The sequence below is a fragment of the Engraulis encrasicolus genome, chromosome 18 (assembly GCF_034702125.1).
Source record: "Engraulis encrasicolus isolate BLACKSEA-1 chromosome 18, IST_EnEncr_1.0, whole genome shotgun sequence".
Taxonomy (NCBI): Eukaryota; Metazoa; Chordata; class Actinopteri; order Clupeiformes; family Engraulidae; genus Engraulis; species Engraulis encrasicolus.
The window spans coordinates 2,464,776-2,481,147 of NC_085874.1; the positions used below are offsets into that span (position 1 = coordinate 2,464,776).

General features: G+C 43.4%; 4 protein-coding genes across 4 annotated transcripts in view; 1 reads left to right on the top strand and 3 right to left on the bottom strand.

The window, feature by feature from the left end:
- aven (apoptosis, caspase activation inhibitor) overlaps positions 1–1,415 on the bottom strand; it is a 39,891-nt gene extending 38,476 nt beyond the window's left edge. The window contains exons 1-2 of the mRNA XM_063222794.1: positions 1,150–1,415; positions 216–390 (exon numbers count right to left, since the gene is read on the bottom strand). Of these exons, the coding sequence (XP_063078864.1) occupies positions 216–390; positions 1,150–1,344 (370 nt within the window). The 5' untranslated portion in view covers positions 1,345–1,415. The remainder of the gene's footprint in view (positions 1–215; positions 391–1,149) is intronic.
- Positions 1–4,281, top strand: part of chrm5b (cholinergic receptor, muscarinic 5b) — a 12,622-nt gene extending 8,341 nt beyond the window's left edge. The window contains exon 2 of the mRNA XM_063222793.1: positions 1,688–4,281. Coding sequence (XP_063078863.1) covers positions 1,768–3,339 — 1,572 coding nt within the window. The 5' untranslated portion in view covers positions 1,688–1,767 and the 3' untranslated portion in view covers positions 3,340–4,281. The remainder of the gene's footprint in view (positions 1–1,687) is intronic.
- A 671-nt stretch (positions 4,282–4,952) lies between these two features.
- On the bottom strand, positions 4,953–10,408 carry emc7b (ER membrane protein complex subunit 7b). The gene is made up of 5 exons (XM_063222795.1): positions 10,043–10,408; positions 8,910–9,029; positions 8,678–8,816; positions 7,032–7,112; positions 4,953–5,934 (listed from the first exon to the last, which is right to left on the bottom strand). Exons 1-5 carry the CDS (start codon positions 10,276–10,278, stop codon positions 5,788–5,790), a joined length of 723 nt encoding a protein of 240 aa, XP_063078865.1. The 5' UTR covers positions 10,279–10,408; the 3' UTR covers positions 4,953–5,787.
- A 1,250-nt stretch (positions 10,409–11,658) lies between these two features.
- Positions 11,659–16,372, bottom strand: part of katnbl1 (katanin p80 subunit B-like 1) — a 6,717-nt gene continuing 2,003 nt past the window's right edge. Inside the window, exons 4-11 of the mRNA XM_063222796.1 lie at positions 15,936–16,131; positions 15,365–15,463; positions 14,600–14,715; positions 14,456–14,506; positions 14,256–14,345; positions 13,996–14,100; positions 13,628–13,721; positions 11,659–12,327 (exon numbers count right to left, since the gene is read on the bottom strand). Of these exons, the coding sequence (XP_063078866.1) occupies positions 12,295–12,327; positions 13,628–13,721; positions 13,996–14,100; positions 14,256–14,345; positions 14,456–14,506; positions 14,600–14,715; positions 15,365–15,463; positions 15,936–16,131 (784 nt within the window). The 3' untranslated portion in view covers positions 11,659–12,294. The remainder of the gene's footprint in view (positions 12,328–13,627; positions 13,722–13,995; positions 14,101–14,255; positions 14,346–14,455; positions 14,507–14,599; positions 14,716–15,364; positions 15,464–15,935; positions 16,132–16,372) is intronic.

Genomic DNA, 16,372 nt, shown 5'->3' on the forward strand with positions numbered 1-16,372 from the left:
CATGACAAATTGATATTTTATCAGCACATTTCTCTTCCTATAACGTCATCATGGTGTCTCAGGGGCAGGTCTGCAAAGTCACAGTGTGCACAGTTAAGTGGCAGATATTGAGTACATTTGTCAAACTGTCAGCAGGCCTGGCCGGTGGCCACTTAGCCACATCTGACAGTGTGTGTCACGTAACACAGTGATGGTGACAGGGTGTCCGTCCTTACCCGCAGAGCCCAGCAGCGCATGGTAGTCTGTTCCTCTCTGCACGGGCACGGCTTCGTTCTGTTCAAGCTGCTCAGACGCCTCGTAGCGGTCCCAGTTAGATTCAAGTTTCCTTCTGGAATATGTACTGGGTCCCTCGCCCTCAAATTCTGCCCTGTCGTTATTTTCATCTTGGCCCTGGGGGACAGGAAAAACTTAAGACTTAATCCGTGCACAGTGAGGCATGGCCAGAGAGGTGTTTTCTTTACAGCTCTGGACATGACACATTGTCACACACAGTTTTTCTCTGGATACACACATGACCACACAGACAGACACGTGCAGACAGATATGTGCAGACACACACGCACACGCACACGCTTGGATCTACTTCTTCCCGTCTCCAACTGACTGCCATGTGCAGGACACAGGAACACTGACTTGACTACTTGCATAACCTAATCCTAAACAAAACTGATACAGTATGCTTGTGGATGTGCAAAGTTAAAATTTGTGTAGTGGGCAAATCACCACATACAGCCTGGAGTTAGAAGAGTCATTTGGCACTCTTCCTCTTGGAGGGGATAACCAGTTGTGGCAACAATGATCTGTCTGCCAAACTTTCTTAATCCTCCTTTTTTGTCACACACAGTTGTGAGTGACAGTTCATGCTTGATGATGATGATCAGAGATATTATGAGTACAGGAAAGAACTTTGTGATGCTGCTGCTGATGATGATGATGACAGCGCATGCGCTTTCACTGACAACAATTTTGCATCGTGACATGGCATGAGCGCGAGAGCACAGAAAGTTCATTCAAAGTAAACAAACTGTGTGTAGCCTACAGTGCAACGGATCACGAGTGCGACTGCCCATTGAAAATGTGTAATATGGCAACTACACAGTTAGCTTAGCAGCAAACTTGGACTATGAGTTGTCAGCATCTTAGTCTTACCCGGTTAAAGTCTGCTGCAGGTGTGCCTCGTCCTCGCCCCCGATAATGATCCCTTTTGCCTCTTCCTCGGTGGTGACTGCCTCTCCCTCTCCCTCCTCTATGCTCCCCAAAGGTGCCAGATTCATTTCCACCTCCACCGCCACCTCTTCTACCACTGCCACCACGGCCTCGGTGCGCTCGTCCACCTCCCTCCATTTCTGTGCTATAGCGTGTGTTTCGGAAGGTTTACCGTGTAACACGCTGTCGTCAACCATTAGGGTGTTGCATTGAATACAGTCCCCACAAATGATCGTGTGTTCCGATCTGCCTGTCAGGACCATAGATGTGTGTATGGTCATGACCATTAGATAAAGTTTACTTGTTTAGACCCATGGTTAGGAGTCAGACCGTACAAACATTAGGCTAAATTGAGTTTTGCTCGTTTAATATTAAATGAAACCAAATTAAACAAAATATCAAATGGCATATGAATCATGTTTTTGCACTTTGTCATCAAGTGAATGAATAATAATGAAATCTTTCTCTTTTTGCATTTCAGAAAATCCCCTTTATTGATTAGGATGAACCAGATTCTCCAAATGACTCGTTCCCTGAGTAGACACATTTGAAAGAGGAACCATGGATCTGGATAACTTTCAAAACAATACTCTAAATGGGAACATCTCAGAGGCCCACACCGTTCCGCCCAGTTTATGGGAGGTCATCACCATTGCAACTGTATCAGCAGTGGTGAGCCTTATAACAGTTGTGGGCAACATCCTTGTGATGGTATCCTTCAAAGTCAACAGCCAGCTGAAAACTGTAAACAACTACTATCTACTGAGTTTGGCCTTTGCAGACCTCATCATTGGAGTATTCTCAATGAACCTGTACACCTCATACATACTCATGGGCACCTGGACCTTAGGGAATGTAGCCTGTGACCTCTGGTTAGCCCTGGACTATGTGGCCAGCAATGCATCTGTAATGAATCTGCTGGTGATTAGCTTTGACAGGTACTTTTCGATCACAAGGCCACTGACATACAGGGCGAAGAGAACACCGAAACGTGCCGGCATCATGATTGGCATGGCGTGGCTGGTGTCATTTGTCTTGTGGGCACCGCCGATTCTGTGCTGGCAATACTTTGTGGGAGAGCGGACGGTTCCATCCGACCAGTGCCAAATCCAGTTCTTCAAGGAACCTGTCATCACTTTTGGAACTGCCATAGCGGCTTTCTACATTCCAGTGTCAGTCATGACCATTCTGTACTGCAGAATATACAAGGAGACAGAGAAGCGCACCAAGGACCTGGCCGAGCTTCAAGGACTCACGTCGTCGGGCAACCCTGACATTTCCAAACCCCAGCGGACCATGATGAAATCTTGCTTTGGCTTTGATAAGGACAGGGAAAGGACGCAGGCGTCATGGTCATCGTCAAACCAAAGCAATGTCACCATGACCACAGTACGATCAGGTGAAATGTGGATCAAAAGTGAGCAGGCCCCGTCCTTCAACAGCTACTCGTCATCGGAGGACGAGGAGAGGCCAGTGTCCATGTCGGCCTCGCAAGACTCCCGCAGAGGTCACGTGCCAGGCGCAAACGAGAATGGGCAGATGGCAGAGTATGACGAAGACTGCTACTTCAGCCCCTCTCCAAGACGTAGCTCCCAGAAAGGCAGCAAGAGGTGCATCTCCTACAAGTTCAAGCCCCTCCCTCAGGAAGTGGGTCCCAAGCCGGTCAGCGAAACGGCCAGCAGCCAACAGACACCCAAGCTCACGTGCCCTTCCTCCGACACACAGCTGGCCCTCTCCCCCTCCTCTCCCACCGCCACCGCCGCCAGTCCAATGGACCCCAACCTGAAGAGCCAGATCACCAAGAGAAAGAGGCTGGTGCTGATCAAGGAGAAGAAGGCAGCCCAGACGCTCAGTGCCATCCTGCTGGCCTTCATCCTCACCTGGACGCCCTACAACATCATGGTGCTCATCTCCACCTTCTGCTCCGACTGCATTCCCGTCTCACTCTGGCACCTGGGCTACTGGCTGTGCTACGTCAACAGCACGGTCAACCCCATGTGCTACGCCCTGTGCAACAAGACCTTCCAGAAGACCTTCAAGATGCTCCTGCTGTGCAAGTGGAGGAAGAACAGAGGCGAGGAGAAGCTGTACTGGTGCGGTCAAAATCCTGCCATTAACAGCAAAGTGACATAGACATGAGAGAAGTAATGGACCATAAAAGCATTGATTCAACTGTAAACTGTGCGTTCAGATAGGCTCCCCTAACCTACAGGTGTAGAATTAACCTACAGAGAGAGAGCCTGTGTGGATTCTGGTCATTTTCACTCAAAAGTACCTCGCAAATGACAAGAAAGATTTGTCTGGTTTACAATGGCATTTGCAGAATCCACTGAAAGCTTTTGAGCTTGTATGAAGAGGCAGGCTGTTTAGAGATTTATCCAATTGTAGCACAAATTTGAATATAGTTTGTGTCTGAAAATTCTCATGAATTATTGTAAATACAGTTCATTACTAATACTATGTATGATATGTGCGTGTTTCTTTTCATATGAATGATCAGGTTCTTTCATTTATGTGTTTTCGAGATTTGTTGTGTTGTATTTAAGGGCTATCCAGCATGTGACAGATAAACTTGGTAAAATACTTGGTATGGCACTACAAGTCTGTTATGTGATCCATGTCATGTTTATGAATTAACATATTGAATCAATTCACAGGTCACCAAAACCAAAACTCTCACCACTTAACTTGACATACAGTACCGGTACATTATTTGATACTCATGTGCTTTTTGATAATTGTGCGTTTTTGTTCAAAACCTCATTCTTGTCATCCAAGACAAACACAAAGTTGTACTTGTGAATGTTTTTGTTTTCCTAGGATATTGTTATACCCCCTGGGAGATTTGCCATAGATATTGATTTGAAATCTAGTTTTAATTAACATTGCCTACAGGGCACATTTAGTATTACTATTTAGGTTTTAAAAGCTTTTTTGGAATGCACCCCTATTGAGTGGTTGGCCTGTATTTAATAAAACAAGTACTCCATCCATTCTTGAAATCTAAGTCGTGTGCTGCACTGTATTGTGGAAATGTGTGTGAAGCAACACTGTTAATAGCAAGCCAATTGTTGACATGAGCAGTGAAATACAAATGTAAATAAATGTAAATCAACTGCACACCATGTTCATCTTCTTTGCATATATATTTTACATGTGCAACTTTCAGACATTTTAAGACTCACCTCTTTATAGTAGGAACTGACTTACTTGAACCATCATAGAGATTTCATGAACATTTCGTATTGGAATCCTGTTTTTGGCTGACAGCCAACAGCCAATGACTACAAATCATGTTTACGTTTATAACAAACAATGTTCTAGTAATTAGCAGTTAATTATTTTGAGTTGCCTGTATGGCACTAAATACAAAATCAATCCATCTTTAGCTTGATTCGTTTTCTTCAATCAAGGCATTCATTATTACAACAATGCTCTGACCTCTAAGTCTTACAATAATGCTTGCCCCCCCGCCCCAGCCTTTTCCAAGATCCTGGCCAGGTACTGACAAGTCAAGGGAAGAGTGAGCAATAGAACAGCATGCTGAAATTGACCAGAATTCTGATCTAAAAAACACTGGCCTAATATTTATGACCATACTATTTGCATATGAATGTATGTAATGTATTTACCATCACAACAATATTGACCTTGTGACCTCTTATGTTATGCCCTATGAACTTTGCCAGCTTCACAAAAACAAGTGGTTATACAAGTTGTATAAAAACGGCACGTTACACTGGGGAAACCATCACAAGTGATCATAACTTTATTTAAATAAAGTCTCATATAGCTAAAAATTCTCATTTCCATTCACAGTAACGTATGCTAGGTCAACAACAAAAATCTCTTAAATGTATATTCAGGCATATAACTTTTTGTTCAAGTAGCAGTGGAAATATAGATTGTGTGTGTGTGTGTGTGTGTGTGTGTGTGTGTGTGTGTGGGGGGGGTGGGTCGGTTTCACTTTCACAAAATCCATGAAACGTGGATACCATAGTAAGGAAACGGAATGATAACTCAACATGTTCACATACGTCTTCACACAATCATCACTGTACCGTCGTGTTCAGCATTTGAAATTGTGAAATGGAACCGACCCCCCTGTAGGTACACTGGAAGAGTTGAATCTGTCACTTATAAAATGGAATATCAAGTGCAGCAGCAGTATAAGAATCTGAGTTAAGAATTAATATGTTGCTATTCACCTGATTCAAAGACAGTTTTTGAGGGCTGTGAGGAGAGATGACTTGTTTGCAAGTGGTCCAAATAAACCAACTGTGTTTTGTTTTTTTGTAAATCAATGAGACGAGAATGGTTTGTAAGAAGGAAAAAAACAACACAGGTGTGCACAAATATTATTACACAAAACAATGTCAAACTCTCCATGACCAAACCCACCATCATCTTCGCCTCAGTACTACAACAAATGACTGCAGTTATTTGTGGTGTAATGGGTGAAAATATAAAACATATTTACAAAAGGAGGAGAGAGAAACAAAATGCATTAGATTAGAAGAGAAAGAGGTTGATGCAGATGCAGTAGCACTGGACATTCAGTTGAGTGGAGTGTACCCAGCACTACCTCCTCTTGACCGCTGCACTGCGGCTGCCCTTACTACCCCCGGCTGGCTTGCTGGACCCTTTGGAGAAGAGTTTGGTCATGAACTCGGACACGTCAGGCAGCTCTGGGTTGGGGTTCAACATGTTCATGGACTGCTCCATCTCCTGTGAACAGAAAACAACAAAAAACCCATTAAGTTCAAGGGCTTGGATGAACGTGTTGTGGTTGTATTGAACGTTTACTAATCTCATTTTTCTGCAACACAACTGCTTTAAAAGGCAAGAATCTACAGTGACCTGGCTCAAGACAGATCTGTGCATTTCTGCTAAGCTTTGAGCGATACTTAGATGTGGGCAGAATTTCTTAATCGCTCAGCTTCCATCAAATCTCACCAATAAGCCCGTGTGAAAAGCCCCTCCTTCTCTCTCTTTCACCGTCCTCTCTGAGACCGTTCCACTCTCCTTTTTAGTCCCTCAAACTAATCTGCTGTCTATATACTTTAAAAACAATAACGGTGACATGTTTGTACTGTTAATGGTCTGGCTAAGAACCATATGATAAGATAGCTAACTGCAGAGTTATTTGCAAATCGCAAATCAGACCTTATTGATGCAGATAATTTACATCTAGAAGATAGGAAAGGTAAGGGCGAATGCTCAAAAATGAAAAGACAAATTCTTTTGCAGCTGAGTTTCACCTCAACTACGCGCAGCAGCAGCTGATGTCTGCAAAGTTGCATGAGGAATTTACTTTATTTCATAATGCCTTCTGCATTCAGCGACATTGAGGAGATGACCATGACAAGTGTCAGTGGTGGGTTATAATTTCGGGTTCCCTACCAATAACTTATTGCCTGAACTACAGACAAATAAGAGTCTTCCTTTGTTGAATTATGAAAGCCAACCGTGAGTATCAACAGTCAATGCCGATGAAAGGGATGAGGAGAGAAAATGTAAATATAGCCAAACTTTGGAGGATTTCCAACGAGAGGGGTGCTTCTGTTTATTGACTATATTGAATTAGTAGTGCTTGCTCAATCAAGCAAGCATGCGTAATCTGAGAAAGTTAGACGTAATTCGTGTTTACTGGAATCGATAAGAGAATCGTTAGCTTAAACTGCCAAACAATTCGATGGAATTGAAACACATGGAACCGGTTCTCAACAAAAAATGGTTCTCAATTCCCAAACCCATGTCTGAGATAAGTAGGAAAACCACATAATGTAACTGTGCACACACAGTAGGCCAACATGATTTCTCACCTTTCTCATCTCTGGATCATTGGTGTTGACGACTTTGGGAAGCAGAACTATAATCACCAATGGCAGGACCATCATCATCACCTGAGCAAGCAAAGAACACACAATGAGGAGCAACAACAACAACAACAACAACAACAACAAAGCTAGAACGTACTAAGAGAGTGCAGACCTCCTCCAAGGAAGCTGTTTGCTATTACAGCAGATTTTTGTTTGAAGTCTTTCTGCCTTCTTTTTGTGAGTTAGAAACTGGAATGTCAACATTCGCCACATTTCAATTTGCGGTCACTAGGGGAGTCTAGATTTCTACGCTAGCAATGGTGAAGAATTTTTAAAAATGTTCTGGTTCTGGTCCGTTCATACGTTTTTGAGTTATCCTACACAAACAAACAAACAAACAAACCAATGTGATCAAAAACATAACCTTGGAAGAGGTAAATGATGAAGCTTAGTTGTAGTTATATGAACTACTCTAACCACACTTTCAGACTGGGGGCCAGCATTGTAATCTTGTTATCACACCATTGCAGTATTGGGTTCTCAGTAGTATCCATGAGCTCACAAGGAGGAGTGATCACTACAGTGTTACTTTATTACTTCAAATGAAGAGGTGTCTAAAATTACTGACCAAAACTTAGATGAAGTTACAGTGCCGAAACGTTAGCCTTCTGTTTCTGCCACTTCACATTATGCTGCATTACGTGCAAGTGCTTCTACCCAAACATGACAGTTATTTTAGGGTTCAGTCACAAAACCAATGTGGAGTTGGAGGCCTTGATTGAGGACACTTTAGGATGTAGGAGACCACAGGTTCTTCCTGCTGATGCAGGATTTGAATCAACGGCACTCTGATCCAGAGACCACCTACTAATTAATTTGCCCCGCTTGGTTCAGTTGATAAGTTGAGGAAGTGGTTGATTACAACGGCAACACTACTGGGCGTGCATGCGTTCGTTGCGCTACCAGACACAAACGTTGTTACAAAAACTCAGTGAGGGACGATTAACACAGCAGGAATTAAATGTCTTTGAAATCACACTGATACCCCAACCACAGATGGTGTAAAAAATGTGCTCTTCTTGCAGACAACCCCAACTGCAATACAATCTCATTACCAACTTAGACCCGTTGTGTCTAACTTAGACGTGCATAGAGTCTTCAGTTGGAATGGTGTTTGTTTACGTGATTTACAATGGCTATCAGCCAATCAGAATCGAGAACCAGACTGCACAGTGTTAGACATTCAAAATGGGGCCATGTTCTGGCAATATTCTGGTTGCAGAACACTGTTCCAAACATGTAAACAAAATAGTCTGGGTCTTGTTCAGGCCAGACTCTTGACATGATGTGCATGTGTGTGTGTGTGTCTTGTGTATGTACTATGTACTTTACTTTAAAAAAGTAAAAATAATAACGAACCCTTCTTTGCATCTGCACTTGTTCTGTATATTTCCTGTGCACTTTCTATCTGCTAGTAATGTTGGCTATGTCCTTGTTTGTTAGTCGCTTTGGCTATGAAGCGTCTACCGAATGCAAATGCAATGCACTGCACTGCAATGCAATGCAAGGCAATTCCGTCTGGAAACAGAATACAGGTCATGCATGAAAGAAACTGCGCTCACTGTAAATGAAGTATTAGAAACGCTTACCATAGGATTCATCAGGAAGTCAGACCAGCCCCATTTTTCCCTCTCAAAGAAATAACTCTGGCGACCAAGAGCCCGCATCAGGAGAGGATATGTCTGCCGGGTGACATCTGAAGTCTTGATGTGATTGACCCGCCGTGCCCTGTGACCCAAAAGTAACCCTTAGTGAGAAGGAACGTGTTACTGTATACTATATGCACCACAGAACCATCACAGGGACAGCGTTCAACCTTACCTGATTTTGCCTTTTGAGGTGATGTCTACTCTGACCGGTTCGAATTTGAAAGTAGGCGAGATCACCTCCACAACGTAGGAGCCCGATGGAACATCATTGACAACAAAGCTGCCGTCCGTCCTGAAGAGACACAGTCATTGAACAGAACAGAAGAGAATACAACATGTTTACTGTCAACACCACCATGAATAGAGGAGCCGAAACTACAGACAAGTGTTCTTAGTGGAAAACTAATAGTCCACTGCTGTGAGGTGCTCGATGACAACAATCCAGGTGCAACACCCCACCCTGCAGACCCCTGTGGTGACTCCAAGCCCCAAACCCATCCTTGACTCATTCTTCTCTCTGCCCCATTGAGACTACTCCGCTACCATAGAAAGCTGCTCCGACCCATCCAAGATAATTATTGCAAGAATCTCTCAAGAACAATGTCCCACTTTAAGTCATTATTTAGAACTACAAAAGACACATTATCAGAACATCTTCTACCTCTGATTAGTATTCCACTACTATAAACACCAGTTACTAGCCCTCAAGGCCTCTTATCTGGACACTGCACCTCGTTGGACTTCTAATTGTATCACTTTTTGTGTCATTTTTATTGCAAATACATTATCTACTGTATCCATTCAGCTTTGTGCAATATGTTTGGCCTGTGCATACCTATAGTCTATGGATGCAGCAGGTGTGTGTATGCAATTTGATCTATCTTACAATATGCGTATTGTATTGTATATCTTTGTATATCCTTTGTGGTACAGTTTTGTGTCCCAAAACTGCTAACAGAGATGCATAGCATAACATTCGCCATGACCATTGAGAGATTGTCAATGATTTTGACAGACTGATTTCGCCAACTGGCTACCCCAGTAGGCCTATCGTTTCAAGACCACATAGGCAAATACTCAGTTATTAGAACACCGTGGGTTGGCTGCCATATGTGGCGTGAATTTGTTCAAGTAAAAAAGGTGTATTCTATGTCACACTAGGCCTGTTTTTAAAACAAGCAAACTAGAGACACTTGCCAACATGCTATTCGGCTAGTGTGCAGCGACGCTAGCATGATGACTAGCCAACATGCTAACTTCACCTTGATAGCACACACCAAGAATTAGTGACAGTTGAGTACATACCTCAAGAATCCAACAAACTCCTCTCCTTCAACAAGAACACGCGATGAGGATACCCAATCCTGTGTTTTTGCGTTTGGAACAATTGCGCGACCCTCAATTTTGAATCGTTCTCCATTACCCTGAGAAGTGGCAAATGGCCCACCATCCGGATCAGTAAAACACAACGACGAAGCAAAGAAAGCTTGCATCGCAAGCCATGTGTGGAACATTCTGTGTAGTGGCCATTTCATATTCATTATTGACAGAAACGGCAACCCTGGGTTGATCTTAAACTGTTCAATTATAGGAAAATCAAGGTTGATATCTGCTGCGAACCTACGACTGGCACGACGTTCTTTACAACAGGAAGTACTGGTCACGTGACATCACATCAGACACAGCATCAGACTGAGCTCGCACTTCTAGCAGAGATGTAAACCGGCTGTGCTTCTAGTTCTATATCTAGATTAGCTGCAAACCCGACAGACTGGGTCGGATATTCGTGGTTCTGTTATGTCACCAAGTAACTAAAGTTAGTTCATCTGAATATGTTAATTATTAACAATATTTACCCACGGAAACTATTGTGGACTGGATACTACATATGCCTACAGTGTGCGGCCAACTAGTTAGTCTCGACACCCTTTCTCCACCTGCACAAGGGCATTTATAAGCATTGTAGGCCTAGAGGCAGTAGATATAGAATCATTGTAGAATACACAGAATCATCAACCCATTTCCCTATGACAACCAGACTCCGAAGTTGTTTCTTTCACCAAGCAATTAGATTGCTGAAGACAACAAGGCACTTTCTTTTGTACTTTCTTTTGTACTGGGCCAAGAGACTAGTCTCTTGGCCCAGCGGTATCATACTGTGTCTCCCATTCCGAACCGTTGTAGTTGACGAGGTCGCACGTCCGATCCCCGAGGGGGGTGAACAGGTGCAAGATGACCTCCGTCACAGTGGTGCCGTGACCCGGATGGGAGTGAGGTTTAAGGGGGAGAGTGTAACGGAGGCTAACTAGCACAGAGTTGGCGTTAGGGTTGCCAACTGTCAATGAAAAAAATACCGGACACTTCATCGTGCCGGGGGTCTGGGGGTCGTCCCCCAGAAAATTTTGCATTTCTTAGATGTAATTTCCTGCATTCTAACGTCCCGTGTCCCGTTTCAGTTCAATACGGAACCCGTACTTTTATCTCTAAATACAGGACGATTCCGTATTTCAAGGGACGGTTGGCAACCCTAGTTGGCGTGGAACGTTGGTAAAACCTCCCTCCGATAGCTTCATACAGTCTCGTGCCGTTAGGCCGAGAGACTAATCTCTTTGCCCAGCGGTATCGTACTGTGTCTCCCATTCCGAACCGTTGTAGTTGACGAGGTCGCACGTTCGATCCCCGAGGGGGGTGAACAGGTGCAAGATGACCTCCGTCACATATACAAAAACACAATAATTTTTTACTCTTTTATAGGCTCCAAACCTACAATGACATTTTAAAACAAATCTTGAATCTAGACATAAACCAAAGACATTTGGACAGATTTCAAAGCTCTTTGCAAAACCTGCACCTGTGTGCACACAATACCACATAGAACTTCTCTGGAAGTGTTGACGGTCACAATAACACTCACACCATAATGCAATTTAAAATTTATTTCAAAAAAGTTGATTAAAAGGAATCATTATGTGCATTTACACATACAAGTCATTCATGAACAGGCCAACAAGACAATAACTTAAGACCGCTGCAGTTCAAGTTCTTGATTGAAGACATCAGAGTTAAAACAGGAGGTGGTGGGAGGGAAGGAGGGGGGTTACAGGGTGGAGTGGTATAAATACAATCATCCGACTACGCAGATGAGCGCCATTACAGCATGACGGCAGTGGTGCGAGGAAAGAGAGGTTGGCACTTTGTGGAGTCGCCTGCTTTCAGACAGGCAGTCCTCATGGAGTTGAATGTGACTTCTCTCACCCACCTCCCTCTCCTTCTCGCTCTACCACGGCAATCCACTTCAATGTGAAGCAGCCATTCCTGGCTCACAAGAAGGCTTCCTGGCCTTCCATTGAATGTCTTCAGTTCGTTTACCCGTCAGGGAGTGTCTGAATTGGACAGTTCATCAGTCCCCCTCTGATGTCATAGGCAAGTGCTGTGGGAATTTGGTACATCCTTTTAAGTCCACCCAACCCTTTTTCTGAGTTGGCAAGAAAGCAGCCGAAAAACTGCAGCAAGTGATGACTGTAGTGGTTGCATCCTCAGTGTGCTACATCCATGCCTCAGCGCAACTGTGAGAGGTAAGACTCAATCGCCTTCAAAACAGACACAGACAAACACACAAACACAAACACACACGCAGGTGAGAAACTGTACAACAACCATTTTCTACATGGCCCATAACAGGTGAAGTAAAGTATAACAAGTAGTTCAGTTTAGAGCAAGTCCAGTTTGCAGTATTTTCAAAGTCAGCCATATTTATGTGCAATTCAAATTAAATAGCTTAATCTAGGATTTAGCCTGCTCAGCTTTAGCACTAAATTGACTTTTCTCTGCCGTAACAAGTTAAAGGATAACTTCTGCCAATTTCAATATGCTGTTGTATTGCTCACGCTACCCTTGACTTGTCAGTACCCAGTGATGCTACCTTTTTCTACTCAGCCCTTTCCGAGATCTCAGCTATTCTAATGGGGGCAGGCCGTTTACATTAAAAACTCTTAACATAGGCCTACTCCAAATAGTATTCCAAAAGGTATCGCTGTTTGCTAGTTGTCTGCTGATGTTGCATAACCTTTTGGATTTTATTGGGAATAAAGCCGGGCATACACTGTGCGATATTTTCACTCGTGGGTCTTAAGCTTCTGCTCACAGTGCACGATGGAGTTTCACTGTTAAAAAGTTCACAGCTCACGACTCACGTCCTCACACTACACGAGCCGACAGTCGGATGGGAGCGAAATGCTTCCACCGTACGACGCGACAGGCATGTTTGCCCGGTCTGCAGAGGAGGGAACATGCGCAACTGAGGTGGAGATGAGGTCGCGCTCAACAGCGAATCGCACGGCCCTATTAATTTGTGCATGTGAAGTGTCAAATCGGGTCGTAGCACTGCTTTAACTGTGCGATTTACGCACGGGCCACGACCAGAATTTCAAACCGTTTTGATTTTCTTGCGACCCTGCGATTGCACGATCGTGAGGCGAAATCGCTTGTCGTTACCCCATGTACACTGCACGATGCGAGACTCACGATTGAGCAAGAAATCGGCCCGACTCTCAAAAAGTCGTGCGAGTGCCAAATCGGGGCAAAATCGGAGCAAAAGTCGCACAGTGTAAGCCCAGCTTTAGTCAAGATGATCTTTTGAAATTTAAACGAATATTACAACCCCATTACAATGACCTGGATCTCGCAAAAATCTCAGGTACTGATAAGTCCAGAGTAGTGTGAGCATTACAACTGCATGTCGAAATTGGCTGATATTATCCTTTAAAGCAAAGCAAAGGGATCACAAATTTGGCCTTGGAAGGAGTAGTAAAATGAGAGATGGTTGAAGGTGGTTGGTCTGCACCTTAGGATATGTGCAAACGACTAAAATGAGAGATGAAGACATCTTACCTTTGCCATTTCACCCGTAGTTCCTGGAACTAAACTTAACGGACATCCTTCCCCCCATAACTCCTTAAGCTGCTGCTTCAGGACCTGAATATTGCTGCGGTGCACACAAAGGATTTGATTAGGTAACATTGATTTCAGAGCACAGGAATTTCACTTTTACAATGGATTTGACATAAGCTGAGGAATTGTTATGTGGAGAGATGATTTATTTCTCTGAAGGCAAAGAGGGTGTGCAAGAACATAGACATCATATACACACAGGCAACACTGGTGCAATTCAAACATGAAACATTTCAATGACATCCAAGATTAACGGATAACGAAAGTACATGAAAACTGCTTTGAACTGCTGGTTCAAATATACATACCTGTCACATGGACAGACGTCTTGCAAGTTTTTGCCATTGGCAGAAAGCTCAGGCCACCATCTTTTAACGAGCAAATGAATCCAGTGTAAAGCCACAATCAAGTGTCTGCAGAGAGAGAAGGAGATGATATTAAACCGCCAGCAATCTGGTTGCTCCACTGTATGATGCTTTACTTTAAAAACACAATGTTGATTTGGGCATTGCTAAGGCACCTAATCATTAGATAACCAGAAGGAAAACACAAGGACAACACAACTTACTCTTCATATTCACTGGAAAGAACAGTCTTCACTTGTGGTAAAAGATCTACACAACAGCCAGCAGTTAAGCAAGACTGTTCATCTTCAAGGCTGAAAACAATAATACAGTAAATACAGAGGTATTAGTAAGTCAATATATATTAATAGAAGAGATGCTTGCGAGCACGGATTTAGCTGAGACAACACCCACAAAGATTTACCTTTTTGTAAGAAAAGGAAGGCAGTCAACCAGTACTCCCCTGTCTTGTATTCTGTTAAAACGGGAATGACAGTAAGAAATCTTTTTTCACCCCAGATACCTTCTGAAAGTTTAACGACACCCACGAGACAGGTTTAACCCTTACCTGATTAAGTAAGCCACTAGTTCACTTGCACTTTTCCGCCAAAGTGTTAAAGCAACGTTGAGTTTAATGCTCCTTCCAAACAGAGCATGTGACATTTCAACATGGTCCTTCGAAATCTGAACAAAAACATAGCAGGTCTCAATGTTAGCAGATGGCATGTAATCAAAGTCTGTGATAATATAGGCAGAGAGAGTTGTGTCATAGCAGTTTACAGATATGATCCCTTTATAGCATGGGTCTACCATACTGTGCGAAGGTTTGTTTTCTCAAACTGACATATTTCATAGAATGGATTAAAAGACGAAAATGATTCAGAGATATAGTTCCAGGTTCACCAACACGGGGCCAGAAATGAATCCAGACCTTTGGAGGATAAGGAGCTAGGTGTACATGCTATGACAAATTTGTTCCTTTATTATGATCACTGATACTGTAGTGTTAAATGTGTACAGAAAGCATTGATAGTCCTACAAAAAAACCTGAAAGTGTCACTAACGGTGTAACAGTGATTATTACATTTAAACATAAAGACAAAACGATTAAAATCTCATGATTAAAAGCATAATATGTGACATGCTTGTCATTCTGGAGTGATCAAGAGTAAACAGTCATGGATTGTGCAGTTAATTGAATGGTATGATCATCCAAATAGTAATTGCGTATTATTGTCAACCTTCGGTTCCACACACACACACACACACACACACACACACACACACACACACACACACACACACACACACACACACACACACACACACACACCTCGGTGAAGAAGTCACTGTATTTGGAGCCAGGCCCTGCCATTTTGGAAGCCTCCACAGAGTTGACGGGGAAGCCGCAGTTGTCGTAGTGGCGGGCAGCCTGCACATCGCCATGGCAATGAATGAATGAAAATAATAATGACAAAAAAGGTAAACAATCGTGACCATTAATCACCAGTGATCAAGCAAAACACATGACTGGCAATCATTGTTTATTGCTGGTTTTCTTTTACAAATGTGTTGACAGACATTTCAAATTTGATTTGAAATTATCTTGTCCAGTCCTAAATGTGATTTCAGTAGAATACAACAATGGTGATCGATTTTTGTCTCATCACTCAGCTCCAGGCTGTGTGCCTGTTTCAGTGATGGATATTAGCGTTATTTTCTAGCCAAAGACTGGTAAAATAGGGACGGGTAGATTTGACACACAACACTAATAATTTACCATAGATTGTGTGGTGAAGTCAAGCATTTATTTGTTGTTGGCTAGTTGAGGTTGATATTCGCTTTGAAAAGTTAATAACTACCTCAGGTGTGTGCCAGTATGTACGTTTCGGCGAGCCCCCTACCTGCACATCACCGGAGGCGCAGGTCAGCTCGTTCTCCTTGTTGGCCATGTCACAGGGCCGGCCTGCGAGGCTGGGCCCTCTCCGCCGCGGCCCCGAGCTCGCCCCGCCTGCCCCCAGAGAGTGCCTCGACCTCCGCTTGCACACCACCACTCGCTTGGCTTTGTTTGAGATGTGTACACCACGGCCGACTGGAAACCTTAGGGTGGGAAAGGGGGGGCCGCAGGTGAATGAAGCATGAAAGCACTGTATTGTGCAAATTATTCAACGAGTCAATAGAGAATCAACATATTAATTTAGACAGGATTATGACGTTGGAGTGATGGGGGCTCTGAACAGGTTAATAGATTAAATGGTATGATCTTCTGAATACAGACTTCCCAGTCATTATGTTCTGCTGCTATTGAGAAAGAATGGCCCATTTTCATTGATGAAAAGGT

Coding starts and splice junctions, on each gene's coding strand:
- emc7b (XM_063222795.1), bottom strand. CDS start 10,278: ATGAATATGAAATGGCCACTACACAGAATGTTCCACACATGGCTTGCG. Junction 8,817..8,909: donor ACCTCAAAAGGCAAAATCAG/GTAAGGTTGAAC, acceptor TTTGGGTCACAG/GGCACGGCGGGTCAATCACA. Junction 5,935..7,031: donor ATGATCCAGAGATGAGAAAG/GTGAGAAATCAT, acceptor TTCTGTTCACAG/GAGATGGAGCAGTCCATGAA.